The 16,825-nt window shown below is 40.0% G+C and overlaps 1 protein-coding gene across 9 annotated transcripts in view; it reads left to right on the top strand.

The window, feature by feature from the left end:
• Nucleotides 1–16,825, top strand: part of camk2g2 (calcium/calmodulin-dependent protein kinase (CaM kinase) II gamma 2) — a 61,708-nt gene that overhangs the window by 31,620 nt on the left and 13,263 nt on the right. For 5 of the 9 annotated variants that reach the window (XM_070915750.1, XM_070915748.1, XM_070915751.1 and 2 more), the window contains exons 6-14: nt 2,576–2,648; nt 5,851–5,953; nt 6,416–6,499; nt 6,671–6,765; nt 9,469–9,591; nt 10,532–10,615; nt 10,700–10,742; nt 11,682–11,741; nt 15,364–15,404. In XM_070915750.1, the coding sequence (XP_070771851.1) occupies nt 2,576–2,648; nt 5,851–5,953; nt 6,416–6,499; nt 6,671–6,765; nt 9,469–9,591; nt 10,532–10,615; nt 10,700–10,742; nt 11,682–11,741; nt 15,364–15,404 (706 nt within the window). The remainder of the gene's footprint in view (nt 1–2,575; nt 2,649–5,850; nt 5,954–6,415; nt 6,500–6,670; nt 6,766–9,468; nt 9,592–10,531; nt 10,616–10,699; nt 10,743–11,681; nt 11,742–15,363; nt 15,405–16,825) is intronic. The other 4 variants (XM_070915749.1, XM_070915752.1, XM_070915755.1 and 1 more) reach the window with 1 other exon arrangement.

Below are 16,825 nucleotides of genomic sequence, written 5' to 3' on the forward strand. Positions count from 1 at the left end.
TGTAGTTCATGTGGTGATGAATAAACAAAAACTCTGTTGATCTTATATGAATGTATTTTAATACGTTCTGGTACACAGGAAGTGGACGCCACGAAGTGGCAACCCCACCGACACTGGCCTAGATGTACCCCCCCACCGCCCCAAGCTTTTATGACAACAAGGCCATAAAGAGGGGTGTTTACAGCTCTTTTTAGCTCTTTTCTACAAAACCAGCCTGAACCAGTCACTCACAGGCATATCTCAAGAAATTGAGACACCCTAAAATTGTCTCGTCTTGTGACGGGACAGTCTGAGCGTCTTCTCACATCAAAGAGTCCATAAAGAGTTTTTTTCAACAGATGATTAAACAGTGATTCAACAACTTTACTTATAAATTTCTACCACAGGTGGCGTACGATGTCATCTTCCTCATCCAATAAATGCAAGCCATGTCAATGTAATGCTCAAATGAATTACAGACTACAGACCTTATTTGATTTATTGTTATGACATGATTCTTGTCTCTGAGTCAAACAGAGTTCATAACCCAGTGTATTATCTGTCTCTTACTGAAGCCTGTACTGAAGGAAGCCCTGCCTCTGATAAACAGGTCAAGTTGGGTGGGATGCTTCTCTCTCCAAGCAAAGCTTTTACCGCGGCCATGTAGAGGAGTCTCAGTGGATTTTAGAGACACCTTATGCCAAGCCTCACATCCATACAAAACAGCAGAAGGAAAGGCAGCTTTCAAACACTTCCTTTTGTACACTAATGGGCATCATACACTCGGGTGAACAAAGTAGAAGCCTGGGCACCCAAAACATTCATGTTTTCACTGCCAAATTCCAGCGAGCCACCACCTCTCACAAACCATGACGCCATCCTCCTTGAGTTGTTTTTCTGAACGTAGTTTTAAAATCTACCAAAAGCGCAACTTTTGAATGACCGCGACAGAATAAAATCATGTGTTATTATGCCCATCAGATGGATCTGCAGCCAGTTTAAGTGCTTCACCTTGCACTGGTAGTTGAAGCTGAATATAAATAAAAGCTTTAAATGACATTTAAAGAGTTTCATAGTGGTGATGAGTCTATATTATATGGGACAGTTACATTTCTAGCCACAGCTATTAACTTGGTGATAATTTTGGGGACAAATATGCAGAAGAGTAAAAAGGACTACTACAGAACTAGTCAGGGTTACCAGGTTCCAACTTTTGGTTGTCAAGAGAACGGACACATACAGCTGGGATTAGTTCTCATCTGATATTTATCTGTACAGTTGATCCTACACCAAACACTCAATTTGAGCCAGAAAAAAGGGATGGCAGGAGAGATATGAGGTGAAGAGTATTGGAGACAGGGCAAGAAAATATGAGGGGATGTACAAGTGAGTAAGTACAGAAGCAAGACAGTCTGCTGGGCACCATATTAGCTGCACAAACAGGGAGGAGAATAAAATGTGAAGTCCAGATTTACCCTAATTTGGACACAACGCCAGGAGCTTTTCTTTTGATTCTGTTTTGCAGAGAGAAGACACCACTCTCCCAAAATCTGTCTCTGTGCACCCTCCTGCTGCTGGCCATGACTTCACCTTTACTGATGTCGAGCTCAATTTAATTTAAAAGAAATAATAGTCATTTTAACTGCGCATCAGACCAGCAAATTTGCTGATATGAAAGCCTAGAACAAGCTTACATAAGATAGCCCCCACCGCCTCAACAACACACTCGCATATACACCCTGCCCGATACACTTCCTTCCACACATTCATTCACATAAAAATGCACCCAACTTTTCTCCCACATGCAACACTTTGCAGGTCGCAAATGGGTGTCAGTGTGAAGTTTCACAAATGATTATTGCTTGCAAATTGCACGTACATTTGCGAGTCTTACAGGGCTCTCGCATGCTCATACATGGATCATAAATATACCATTTGTTTTGATTAGTGGAAAATGATCAAGAGGAAGTGGTGTGATGTTGCAAGTCACAGCTAGCATGTTGAACATTTGGTAAAACAGGCCCCTGAGTTGCAGGGATTTGCTCCCATTCAGTCACAAGAGCATCAGGGTCGGGTTATGCTAGAACAGAACTAGTCCTTGTGCAGTTTTGTCTGACCATGTCGGCAATCAAAAGTGTGTATAGCTGTTCACAACAGCCACACTGGAAGGTGGAGTTTAAAACCGGAAGTCATGGAGAGGGAGGAGACGCATGCTTATTTAAAAAATGGAGATAATAGAGCCCATTTTCAGACCGTCTCTCCTGGGAGGCCTTCATAGTGTTTTGAAAAATTGAAAAAGAGAGCTAGAGAGAGAAGTTCAAACCCTGCTTACTTTCTCACCTCCTCACACCAGGCCAATCACGGCATGCAGTGGGTGTGATTGTCGGATTGTGGAAAGTTACAGAAATTGTTTTTTTTAGGCTTTTTGACCATCTGATAATCAGTTCTGATTAAGTATACTAATGAGGACATTGTGTTGAGTTTGAAAATCCTCAGCTAATGTTTTTTTTCTCCCTCTGCTTCAGTCTGTACTCCATTGTCATCTAGCTGTTGTGGATTGACAGATGTGTCTCTCATCCCTCTCTGTCTCCTCCAGCCACTGCATCAATCAGATCCTGGAGAGCGTCAGTCACATCCACCAGCATGACATTGTGCACAGGGACCTCAAGGTGAGTTATCATATACCAGCGGTGAATATGGGAGGACAGAATTGTCTTACGTATTGTATAGTGTTGATGTTGTAAATGAAGATGAAAGGCGTTTGTGGAGATTCACCGCAGGTCTAAACACATGCACACACGTCATGATGTGACGTTAAGAACAACTTAAGAGGTGAGCGTCATCACTCCCTCTCTTCACCTGCTTTGTCTCCTCCTTATTTCTCTATTTCCATCTTCCTCTACGACTTTACCTATACCCCCTCCCCTTTTTCTTCTGTCCCCCTCTTTCCTCTCCTCCTTTCTTCTCCCCGACTAACCCCCCCCCCCCCCCGCACTGCTGAGGACTGACGAAAGCAGACCAGCTGCTATTAATAGCGGGTCGGTGGGTGAGATGACGGCCAGTGACGATTTCCCTGCAGCAAAACTGTTCACCCTTAACAGAAACCAACAGCACTCTGACCTCCTCAGCTGTGTTATTTAATTTTAATATTATCGTGAAGGAAGACAGCAAATTGAGCAGAGATTTAAACACCTGGATAATTGCACCACTTTTTTCTTTATTGCCAATACTGAGTTCAGAGTCCTAAACTTGAATAGTTTAGAGCTTAAACCACCAAAAGATTAAACCATTACTCTAGGGTAAGCAGACAAACGTAATTGGAAAATAAACAATCTGTTTCTGTGTGAGAGTGGCGCAAATGGACTTGCGTTGCTTTTCATTGATCTTTAGCTTGCAAATGGATCTCGGTATCAAATGAACTTGGACAGGGAAGAGTTTTAGAAAGACGATAATGATGATAGATGATGAGGACAGAAATGACTTACATTAGTTGTAAATGTTGTAATGTACAACCCTCATTCATGTATTCAAACTGCATCAGTGCTGCATCACTTACAAACTCTTTCTGTGTAGCAAAGTATCATTCAGACACACCGAAATGTATTTTAGATTCTAGTAGAGATCCCAAAATGTCCAGAAATACCACATATGTCAGGCTGAATTTGGGGAAAATGATACATAAGATATCTGGAATATTTCCATTTGCTGGAATGAAGCAGCATAAAAACACGAAGTCTTGGATTTTAATATTTCACTCAGCTTATCATAATACTTTACATTATATTACATGCATTTCCCAGATGCTTTTGCCCAAAGCGACTTACAGGAAGTGCATTATTCCTATAATAGCTTCAATGAGGAGCTGAAACAGAATATAACAGAATATAACTGTCAGACAGAGTGGAATAGGATGATTTTTCCAACCCTAAACCTGCGATAACAGATTTTTTTTCACTCTGTCACATTGTTTTCACATTGTCATTTTATACATCGTTATTATACAAATATTGATTTTACCTGCGCAACACCAAATGACTCATAGACAAAGTTATCGACTAGCTGGTGAACATTATGGAGCATTTAGCAAACCAGAACTAAAAAGAGAGTGGACGTCGATCCAGAAACGCGACTCCATATTAATGCTAATGTTGCTCCGTATCTGCTGGATGTGTAAATAGGCAAGTATTTGCTAACACATTAGCCACCACAACTTTAATAATTGATTACATGTCACTTATGTGTTTACAGCTTGTTCTGCTGCCCCCAAGTGGCCAAAAAATACATAAATTAAGGTGTTGGTTTCTCTGAGAAAGATTCTTTGTAGAACAAACTCTTGAATCATCTGACAGCTAAAAAGAAAGCAACATCTGAGTTTATTTTATTTTTTCCAAGAACTTCCTGGGGATAAAGCTGCCATAAGTGACATCTGTATTGGAGCCATAAAATCACTAATAATGCCAACACAGTGTGGCATGGCGAGGTGTGACCTCACACACACACACACACACACACACACACACACACACACACACACACACACTAGTCATATTTTTACCTCCCTGTCATCTTGGGAGGGCCACTAGCTGAAGGGAAATCAAGAATTAGAGAGAAAGAGTTGAATGCTGTTGGCTGGTGGCAGGCTGGGTTGCCATGGTAACTGTAGGGTGAGGTCACCCGGCTGCTGCAGCGCCAGCGTAGGGACTCATTATGCCACCTCCCATCTATCTGTCTCTATCTGTCTCTCTCTCTTTTCTTCTGTTGCTTCCACTCCGACTCTCTGTCCCTGTGCAGTTCCCCCTCTTCTCTCTCTTTCCTATTGTTTCAGCCCTGCCCGATGGAGGGGGAGGGAGGGATGGATGGATGGATGGATGGATGGACAGATAACTAAATAGAGAGAGAGAGAAACTGACAGATGAGAAGAAACAGACTAAGAGCACAAAGGCAGTTGGTACAAATGTACAGTTCGTCACTCTGTCGAGCCCTTTTATTATTGAAGTGATCATGCATGAGATGTCATTCAACGTCTGTGAGGGTTTAGGGTGCACGTTGCAACTATGCCACGGTGCTAGCTAAGAAAAAAACAGGTCAACCCTATATTGTAAAGAAAAAATTATAGCAAGTAAACCTTACGTCTCATTACACTTGACCTGACGTGTTTCCACAATTTCTTCTTAAAGTGAGATGAACAATGATGTAAGGAGACGCAAATGAGGGTAGCGAGGAAGCAGCTAAACATCAGACAACTAACAACTAAAACACAGTTAATATTATCTTTACCTTTGACATCTCCTGACTTCTTGCACGGTTGTGTGATCAGCGCGACAGTGTCAAATTTGCTGTGTTAACTTCTGCGACAGCTGACTGCAAAGGTCTTTCCCTTGGGGGCGGCCTTTGTAGCCTCTTTGACCAAATCATGCCTCATTACTACTGTCGATGTCATCGTGCTCCTGCAGCTCATCCAGTCATGCAGACAGACAGAACATTTCTTGAAGGAGGGTACATGCTTATCTCTTGTGCCCTTAATTAAATGTGTTTTTTTTTGTTTTTTTTCATAACCGTGCTACGATTTATTTTGTGCCATGCAAAACTTCCTAGAGTTTTTCCAAGGATAAATTTAACAACCTGTTCTTATTAAATGACTGATTAATTTTTACTTTTTATGTCTGGAAGTGGAAATAAATACATTTGCGAAACAGTTTCTCAAATGGGTTTTTTTGGGGTGTTGGCCAGACGAACTGTGAAACTAACTTGTGATAGGCATTTGTCTGTATGTCTGACATTTTACAGAATATAGTAATTGACAAAGGAGTATTGAAAACGGTCACTGGTTGTAGCCTGAGTGAAAACATTTCAACTGTTTGTGTATTGCAGCCAGAGAACCTGCTGCTGGCCAGTAAGATGAAGGGAGCAGCGGTGAAGCTTGCAGACTTCGGTCTAGCCATCGAGGTGCAGGGGGACCAACAGGCATGGTTTGGTAAGAAAGAACACACTAACTTTATATTATTATTATTTATTCTGTATTTATTCCCCAGTGTTCACTTTCAGCAGCAGCGTTTGCTTTACCATCATTGCTTGAGAAAATAAAGTGTTAAATTAGTAGCGAGCTGGAGTTTGTGTTTCAGTACATTATGATAATTTATATGCTCTGTTTTTGTTACTGTATGAGAGAAAAATATTAAATAAAATCATACATGTAAGGGAAAGTACTAAATAATCCAAATTTGTCCTGAGGGAAATACTGAGGGAAATAAAAGGGACACTTTTTTTTTTTTTTACTGTCAAAAACAATTTTGTATGTTTGTGTTGAGAACAGACTTTTAAACAAACTGGTGTTTACAGTTTAGTTATATTAATGTATTATTGTGAATATTAGTTTTACATTCAAAACAGCAATAAATGGGACAGTATGTATACTGTACTGTCTGTATTTTTGCAGGTTTTGCAGGAACTCCAGGGTATCTGTCCCCAGAGGTGCTGAGGAAGGACCCGTACGGCAAGCCAGTGGACATATGGGCATGTGGTCAGTTATTCACCTTTTCAGTCTGTTTTTATGCTGCTGCATTCATACGCTCACTAATATTCATTAGAAGAATTATGCCTCTTAAACTACATTCTACATGCTTTTTATATATGTTTTCTACTGTGTACAGTATCTTTATATAGATTGTGTGTGTTTGTGTGTGTGTGCCAGGTGTGATCCTGTACATCTTGTTGGTGGGCTACCCTCCCTTCTGGGACGAGGACCAACACAAACTGTACCAACAGATCAAGGCCGGTGCATATGACGTGAGTACTTCTCTCACACATTCTTACATGGAAACAGTTAAAAGGATATGACCATGATATCGAATAAATCTTAATAGTTGCAGTGTGTACAAGCTGAGCTCTGTTACTCCGCTACGCTGCCACATCGGTAGCTGAACACACAGCATTTACATATTATGAGGTTATAAAGTTGATTTGGCAAGTGTTAGCAAACACTTACTTATTTACACAGCCAGCAGACACATGCTAACAACATTAGCATTTATGTGGAGTCGTGTTTCTGACCAGTTGGGGAATCTAAGTCTGATATTCACTCTCCTTTTAGCTCTGTCTTTGGTTTCCACCAACTCCTGAGGGAAATCTCTGGCTCTTTAGCTGCTAAATGCTCCACAGTGTTCACCAGCCAGTCTCAGTCGTTGCCTGTCCGACATATAATTCCACTAATTTCTTCTTTGCCTGTATTCATGATTGACGTTAAGCTACCGTCAACAAAACTCAACACTTCCTGATGTTTTTTCATATTAAAAGCTTGTTATTTATTAACAGTTAAGACTGTTAATGTGAACATTCTGGAGGAAGTGTTTCATTCATGGTAGTTTAAGATTATTGTGGTAAAAAGGCAAAATGAGGGCAAACACCTGACGTGACTCTTGTTGTACTGATGGAATTAGTGCTGTGGAAATATACATTATACTGAATTTATCAAGATGACTCAAGCTGAGAAAGTTTTAGGTTTGCAGTAACAGGGGAAATTAGAAGTAAAGGCCCGGCTCCTTCTGCCACTGAGGTAAATAAAATCCACTATTTGAGAATTTATGGTCGTCATATGTCGTCCATTATTTATATAAAAATATTGATTAGTGCAGCTTTAATAAAGTTGGTGGACTGAACGTGTATTTTCCAGATTTTCAGTGCATGGATCCATGAAGATGACAGTGAAAGTAAATTGAGTTTGTTAGGGAGCTCCATCTCTGTCCCTGAAACTTGAAGTCTAATAAATAATAATAATTAATCATAATTTATGTGAATGAGAAACAACAAGGACAGAGCGTCGAGATGAGCCCTACAGGACACCTTCGATTCAGGTCTCATCAAATAACACACTCTGAATTCTGTCGTGCAGGTAATTTAGAAAATGTAATTTTCGTTTTTAATTGCTTGCTTCTTGTTATTGCATGATTTTCATCTTGCTGTGGAAGAAAGTTAGCAATGGGCTTATTTATCAGATCTTGTCGTACTCCTCTGGGAGATAGGAATTTATTGCCCGTATTAATTTCCATAATTGGAAGCAACCACATCTAATGAATGTGCATAATATGAGCATTGATATGAAGTGACTGTGACAAGCACTTGTAATAATGTGCACTTCTTCATCGCTGTCATGCAGATACCTTGAATCTCATTTCTTTTTGTCAGTAATTGACAGCTGACACTTTAATGTTGAGAGTAATGTCTCTTGACAGCTTGCTTTGAGTTTTAGCAGTAAACATATTTGCTGGCACGTTGTGCTGCTTGGATGGAGGGATGAGGGAGGCAGGTGTGGAGTGAGAGAAACTAAGCTGACTTTAAAAACACTACTTGTTACTACTGAACGGCTTCGTGCATTGATTCAGCCAAAAAAAAACAGCCTTTTCCTTCAACATAGAATCAATCAATTAATTCAGTTTTTTATTTTTGTGTCATACCATTGAAATGGCTCGTCAAAGAAAGACAAATAACTGCACCACTCCACATATTATGCACGTTCCAAACTTAATACATTATTTGTCTTAGCGTACAAACATTGTCTATATAATCTGCAAAAGTATCACAGACAGCAAGATTTATTAAGAAAACTGTGTTGCACAAACGTGAGCTGCAGTTTTCATTGAGTTTGCAGTTGCAATCCGTGTGTATTCAGTGCTGGTTTTACTAAACATCATAAAAATATGATAAAAATCATTTTATATAGTACACCAGGAAGTGAAAAGGAGATGAAGAGATGTAATAAGACAAATCAAAGACGCACAAAATATTCACAAGGGAGAGCGAGAGAGTGAAAGACAGTCGGAGCAGCAGGTGGAGGCGGTGTCGATATGGTGTTAATAAAAAGGTAATAACGAGGTAATTACACTTGAACATGTCTTTAATAAAAGAAAGAAAAGTTCAGTTGCAGCCTGTCGTGATTTCATAGTTCAGTAATGGCTTAGAGTCAATAAAGGGCAGTTTATAATGTATTTTAATTTGACTAAATGTCCTCTTTTGATTGATGGATTGGTTCATTGATTGATTTTGGGTTATTTAATTTAACCCACATAACTGACAGAGCCTATCCTGTCATTAATACTAACATAGCGTCCAGTCTCTAGATGTAGCGTCACTCCTGCTGATACATGCTCCTGGGATTCTTGCCTTACTGCCTGGTGTTTTCATCAGATTTTGTACTTTACAACTCTTGAGGCTCGCAAACTGTTACATTTCTTATTTTTAAAATATTTTTTTATTTTAAGTCGCAAGTTGAATCTGAATGTTAAACATCAAATTAATTCCGAAAAAAACATTATTGGCAAATGACTGAAACAAGAACAATTTCTTCCCTTTATTGGACAACTGGTCCAGACACATGCAAATGAATTTATATATTATTTAAGTATATGCGTGTGTGTTAAGCCAGTCGTTCCAAGATAAAAGTGTTCAATGAAAGCCTAATAACAGTAACCTTCTTAACCTTACTTCCTCTTTCAGTTTCCTTCTCCAGAGTGGGACACGGTGACCCCAGAGGCCAAGAATCTGATCAATCAGATGTTAACGATTAACCCTGCCAAAAGGATCACTGCTGACCAGGCCCTCAAGCATCCCTGGGTCTGCGTAAGTCACACTTGTCATCTTCTTTTGGTTTTCACATCAAAAGAAATCTTTTTCAGCATGTAAAATAATGGTGTAGATGTTCATGCCGTCACATTTCTTTTCACTATCTACCGTATTAAGCAGTCATATGTTGACTCCACTTAGGAATACCTTGGCAGGACACCATGACCAGGAGCTCACACTGTAAAATATGTTAAGCATTTCATTTTTGGCACTGCTTTACAAAACAACATCACAGAGACCAGTTCATTTGTCTCACACTTGCTACATGTAAGAGCTTCAGACAACACTTGGATAAATGGATAACATGATACCATGACCACAGAAATATGTGGCTCTCATTGGCTGGTAAGTGTCCATTAAAGTCGACGAACATAGTTCCCGCCAACAGGTCTTGACGTACTTTTCCTTACTTGTAATTCACATTAAAAATGTTCTTTTAATGATATACTCAATGTTACTCAAAGTAGAAAAGCGGGTATCTGCCGGATAATGTAATGATCCTGTAGGGTTTTTTTTATGGCCATCAGTTTGAATTGTTTCAACTGGGAGAATTTCTTGCCTTTCCCAGATGTTCAACTGCGAGTCACGTAACCCTATTAAACTGCTATGTAGGTATCCATAGCAGCTACTTGCCGAAAGTGACGGAAAAAGAACTTAAAGTGTTAAACTGACTATAAACAAACTTTAAAGAATGGAAGATGATTTAAAGTAGGTGGTCATGGTACAGTATAGGCACAATGATATACTACTGGGAGGTGTCCCAATATAGAAAATAATGGACTTGGCTAACGGGACGCAAAGCCATTATTTTCATTTATTAGGACTACTTGTTAGTTAGAACCGATTGTATAGGATTGAAAGAAGTGCCTTCCCATCTACATTATTGGTGTTACATTGAAGTTTATCTATAATGTTGTTTCCTCTCCTCTTCATACAGCAACGCTCCACTGTGGCCTCCATGATGCACCGTCAAGAGACTGTGGAGTGTCTGCGCAAGTTCAACGCCAGGAGGAAACTTAAAGTGAGTGTAGACACACACACACACTCACACATACAAACACTCGTAACACAAATCCTTATAATGCTGATTTCTGTGTCTCTCTAGGGAGCTATCCTCACGACGATGCTGGTGTCCAGGAACTTTTCAGGTGAGCTTTGGCAGTGATGTTGATAATACATACTTGAATGGAGCCGCACAAAGAAGTACCTGGATTCAGAGAAACTGAGCCGTTTTGTGACAAAAAAACAAGTCTGTTTTGTCATTTTATCTGATAATAAGAGATTTCAGTTTGAAGTTGAGCACACTTTATAGGTAATGACTTTTACCTGATTTGATATCTCATAGAGGCCAAATGATTCATATCGCTGTTGTGCTACTTTACTTCTTTTCTTTGGCCTGAATCTAGTTCCTTTAACCGCACGTTTTTATTCCTGTTTACATTTGCTTGTCAGCTCCGTCTGCAGTTTTGATTTCGCACTTTAGGGGTTTGGCTCAGATTTCCTCCTCGTAAGCAGTTTGATCACCGAAACACAGGGCGCTTTTGATTGAACACACAATTTGTAGGCCAGACGACGGCCTGGCAAGCTAATGCATTAATGCTATTGGCCCTGTGTTTATATGCTTTCATGTAAGTAAAGCAGATCCTGTGGATCATGGCCAACTACTTTCTGCTGGTCAAGATCGATCTAGACTGAAGAAAGCAGATGAGCCAGACCTCTGAAGTGCTTTATACATAACTGCAGGCATGTTTGTCAAGTCGATGTCCACGGAAATAAGATGAATCATTTCGGGACGCAGGTGTTTTGATGCTGAGAAGATTTCTCGTCTGCTTCTTCACTTCATCCTGATAAAAAAGAGATCGTATCAGAGTAAATCTTGTCTTTTAAAGTTAAAATACCAAATGGTGAGCAGCTCATTGGATGGCACAGGATCAGTATGTCCGCTTGATCCAAACATCCCCATTTGTTTGTCCTTCTTGTCTAATACTCTGAAGTTTATTAAATCCAGAAAATGAAAAGGCTGTCAGGCTTTAGTGAGGCTCTTGTCCCACCTGTGCCTCCACATTGAATCCCTCTCTGTCCAATAGTGGGACGGCAGCATACCAGCCCTGCCGCTACCACCAGCACGGCCGCAATGGCACAGGAAGGTACGTCTGCTTGAGGGGGTGTTGGTGTCGGGCACTGCCAACTTCGTACTCAGGCTATTGGCATGTGGCCTGGGCTGCTTGAACCCCTCCACCTGCTGCCTGCTGCTACTGCACACTGATGGACCACTTTTGAATGGCCGTCATTGCACTGGGGCATCTCATACACACACACAAACACACACACAAACATGTTAATGGAAACCACAAATGAAGCTCAGCTCTTGACCTTTCAGTGCTGCTGCGTGTTTTGGTGCTCTAATGAACAGAGCTCCTCTCCAGGACTGGCTATTTAATTTCCTGTGTCGAGCACAACAGCCATTTAACTGACACCCAGCATGACCCTCTGACCTCCTTCCAACTACCGCAGCTGCCACCTAGCAAAGCTCTGTTTACACATCTCTGCATTAACACAACCAGTGCAGGCTGCATATCTTTTCCTCTGCAGCATAAGCATTTAACCTTTTACATTACAAATATAAATAGACACGCCAGCATTCAGCCTCCGTGACACTCCGAGTTTTGCCTACTTTGAGTTGATTTGTATTCACCGTACTCGGCTGATGCCCAGTCGATGCCTGCCTGTGCTCGCTGCAACCTTCCCTCCGCATGGCTCTGGCATTAACAGCCAGCCAAGCATGTGTATGAGTGCACAGTACAGTACAGTATGCCAACCTGCATGGGAAGCTGGATAAACAGAATGCACAGTGTCCTATGTTATCTATTTTCCTTTGTCTCCTCTCTCCCGCCTGCTCCGTTGTTTTTGTGTGAACAGACAAAACCACAAAAAGCCTAAAGGCGTCAGTATGCTTCAAACAAAGTGTTCGTAGGATCAAACAGCGTCTGAAACCACCTCCGCTCAGACATTTTGAAGTTAGGGGGGCTGCGTCCGACAAAACTTGGAGTCAAAACTCCAACAACACTTTATTAACTTTATTATTAGACCAATGTGTTTTGGCTTATGGCCTTCATCAGGGTCATCATCATACAGCACTTTAAAGGGAACATTTAAATAAGACAAGTAAAAGAAGAAAACATTTTGAAGTTGAAAAAATATATAAATGACCGACAATCATATACATACACAAACAATATCAGACAACGGGGTATTAACACATAGATGGATTTGGTGTCTGGTTATATGATTTACGGCCAGTCATATTTCTAAACTGGTACAGAGGCCTGGCGTGCCTAAAGATGTATACGGGAGAAGTGCATCTATGAGCAGGTACCCAACCTGATATAGTGGAGGGCTTTACCCAAAATGGGCCTCTTTACGTGTGGCTATATACAGTTTATTAATTGTAAGAGACTTAAAAATGTAAAAGCTAAGATGAAATAAAAGAGAGGCAGCATTGTGATACATAATAAACGGTAAACAACATGTAAGGAAATTCTTAATGCTGATGGTGTTTCCATTGGTAGGGTGATTAAGATACTTTTTGTATATTGGCAGTTTATACAGGTTGCACACTTAAAGTTGCCTTGAAGAGGTTTATCCTCTGCTTCATTATCTCCACTTGTATGGCGTCGTACAGACCAGTTTGTATGAAGCATACTGAACCCTTTACGGGTGAACGTCAGTCACATGACAGGGCAAGCTGCTTGCTTAAAGGCCGCTCATTCAAGAATCACGGTTTGATCGGCAAGTGGATGCTGATGAGTTGTTAATAAAGGATTGCTCTTCATGCTCGATTCCGGTCGTTACGTTTCTTCACTGAGTGTAAAAGTGAAGAATTTTGAGCTGACGTCCTGAACTCAAAGGTTTCTGCGCAGTCTCATAACTGTTGGGAATGCACTCCTCAGCACAAGACACAGACTTTGAAGTGGATGCTGCATGCCAGACATGTTGATAAGCCACCGTCATCGCATGAACCCACCACCTCCTGTGAAAACGGGTGTTTGTACCTGAGGTGTCATCTTCAGTTTTCGGTTCAGATGTTCAGATATTAAATACATTACTGTTTTCTTGCCTTCTTCATTGCCCTCCTTCCTACTTTGTAAATGGAAGGTAAGGGAGGATCATTGGAACATGATTAACACAAATATGAGTGTTTATACAGTGTGTGTGTTTATTTTTAATCTTTTTTGCGTGTGTGTGTGTGTGTATGTGTGCATGCATGTGGACATTTTTATTCGTTTTCCTGTTAAATGTGGGGTCATTTCTATGTAAGTCTGGTTATAACTGTGTGGTCAGGTTTCCAGATGCATGCTCATGATTAATGTAGGCCAACAGGAAGTTTCTCTTCACATGAACTGGTTAGATTACAGTTTGTTGTGTTTGACCTGCAGGTTGTTTTGGATAGAATCATCTCAAGGGTTCAGAAAGTTACTTATTCACTTATTCAATTCATTCATTAGTTTATTAATTCATCCATTCATATTTGCTGGAGGCCTTCGGGAGGGAGGAGGGGAGGAGGATTGCCTACAGATCAAACACTGAACCAGGATTTATCACTCATTACTGCTTCACTGTTTTGTCTACTTTATGACACTGAGCTGAAATTTGTGTTAGTATTTTGCACTAACGCAAAAAACAGAATTCTTTCTTTTCGGTTTATCTGCTTTGAGTGTTTGTTGTTTTAACTGCTCCCAAAAATGTTGACGTTATCGAGGATGATTTTAGCCTCAAAGAACGTTAGATTAGATAGAAAGTGGTTAACTTTCTTGTTATTCTACAACCAGGAATAAATATGGATTAATAAATGAAAGAAAATGGAAGGGGAAATTTGATATTTGATCAAATGAAAATTAAAAGTGAAAGCATTTGTGCCTCTAAATACCAAAATGTTCCCTCCTCTCATTTTTGATGTTTTGAAATCAGTTCACATTTGTGTGTCAAAGCTATGGAGGCAAATGTTTGCCGCGAAAAGAGAAAAAAAATTTACTCATGGTAAATCAAAATTATTAGCTAGTAAGTCAGAATTTTGACTTTTGACTTGCTAACATTTTTAACTCTTTAATTAAATTTTGACCTATATCACATACATCATTTTGAGCTACTAGCTCAGTTAGTATTTTTACTTCATAACTAAGTAACAAAACATTTGATTTAGTACTCATCATGTTTATCTTATGTCTAATTTGAATTAATCTGTTTTCATCTTTTTTTTTCTTTTCTTGGCGGAAACGGACTTTCATACAAAAACATCAACAATGTTGTGGAAGGAAACTGTGGGAGCTGGGGGAGTTATTGGGCTCTATAACAAAATCAGAAAGTATATATTTAAACAAAAATTATAATGAAAAAGGGTGAAAAGGCCTCTATTTTAATTTAAATGATAAAAATATTCCAGAATTTTCCAAGTTCACTTTTCATTTTCAGTTTGCTATTTCTGTATCATCAATATCAAATTTCTGTTTAAACATTTGATTTATCTTGATTACCCCCAGACAAAAAAAAAGTACTTTTGGGTGAGATTCCCTCCTCACCCTCATACAACAGTTCTACTCTTAGAAATATGAATGTGAGCTCAATGTGACACTTCACCAGGCCTGATGAACCTTTTATCGGACCCCCTTTACTTTGGTTTGTCCTGCTGACTGAGTGATCTCGACCGCTGTTCTGTTTGTTGGATTATTACTCCTTAGACTGCGTCCTCACCATCTTTTCTCTTTCTTTCAGCTTGCAAAACCTTACTAAACAAAAAGTCTGACGGCGTGAAGGTAAGCTCTCTGACCCAGGAGGGTTTCATAGACTTTACTGTTTCTGTCTTTCTTACTCTTCCTATCTTCTGTTGTCTCCTCTTCTGTCTGTCACCCTAACTACTTTCTATTAACATGTATCTTTGATATTATAAGCAGATGGAAAAGCAGTATGTTCTTTAAGTTGGATTACCTTTCTGCTCTGTTGCTCCTTTGTTTGTCGAAGCTCTAATAAATGTGATTTAAAGATTTAAAGTAGCCGCTTGATCAGTTAGCAGTTAAAGGTGGGGCAGAGATATTACAGATATGAGCTTAAAGTGAAAGTAAGGGACACAATAATAGACCGACAGGCTGTTAAAATGCTGTTTGTTTTCTTTGATTCACAGCGATTCAAGCTACCATCATGTCTTGGTGCTCATTTTGTTTTGATCGACAGTCAGCGTCAATGCATGCAGTGAAGCGTCATGATCAACAAGGGCCAAAATAAAACTCCCATTACATACAGTAACTTGAACAATAACTAACCCCCCCCCCCAAAAAAACAACAACCCTAAAACATTATACAAATAAACTGCACAACCAAAGATTTAAATCTTTCAGTTCTCATTTAAAAATTAACTCCCTGTATTGTTTTTGCAGCTGGTTGTTTTTTAGTGTCCCTTCGTCTCATCTTTGTTCCTGTGTAAGCTTGTGCAGCTGTTTTTGTTTTTCTCTCTTTCTGGGATCAATCTGGCAACTTCACTTTTTTACTGTTTTTGATTAGTTCCTTGTTTCCCGATGACCCCTTATTTTTTCCTCCTCCTTTCCATTGCTGTCTGTCAGAAAAGGAAGTCCAGCTCGAGTGTTTGTTTGATGGTGAGATCGGCTCTGTCGTTTTCGTTCATTTTTCATTCTTTGTCTCTCTTCGTCTTTCCGAGTCTCCCCCCCCCCCCCCCGGTCCTCCCCTCCCTCCTCTCTGTTTCATTTGTTTGTTTTTCTTTTGGGCAGAGATGCTTGAGGCGTCGTCTATGACAGTTTTTGTCTTGTCCGATTTGCTGTTGGATTTCCCAACTCCATCCAACATCCCTGCATCCCCTTCTGCCATAAGCGCCACCAAAACCATTTCAGCTTCTGACAAACGACACACACACACACACACACACACACACACACACACATACACACATACACACACACTCACCATCGAGTTGTCCGTCTGCACATGGATAAGATCAGGCACTTTGGCTTACTTACCAACATCCCTTACCATCACAGTAGTGAGGGACATTTAAATCCCTGTAAACATCAACGACCATCATTTTCCCCTTTTCAATTATTGCACATTTATTGTACCCTCATTATTTTTCATTTGAGTGAACTCTTTCTTCTGTTGTTTTCTCCCTCCTGTAAATAAAACCGCTGTCTTGGTCACCTGCAGATAATCACCACCATTGAACTAGAGA

Source organism: Enoplosus armatus, chromosome 12 (genome assembly GCF_043641665.1).
Source record: "Enoplosus armatus isolate fEnoArm2 chromosome 12, fEnoArm2.hap1, whole genome shotgun sequence".
Lineage (NCBI taxonomy): Eukaryota > Metazoa > Chordata > Actinopteri > Centrarchiformes > Enoplosidae > Enoplosus > Enoplosus armatus.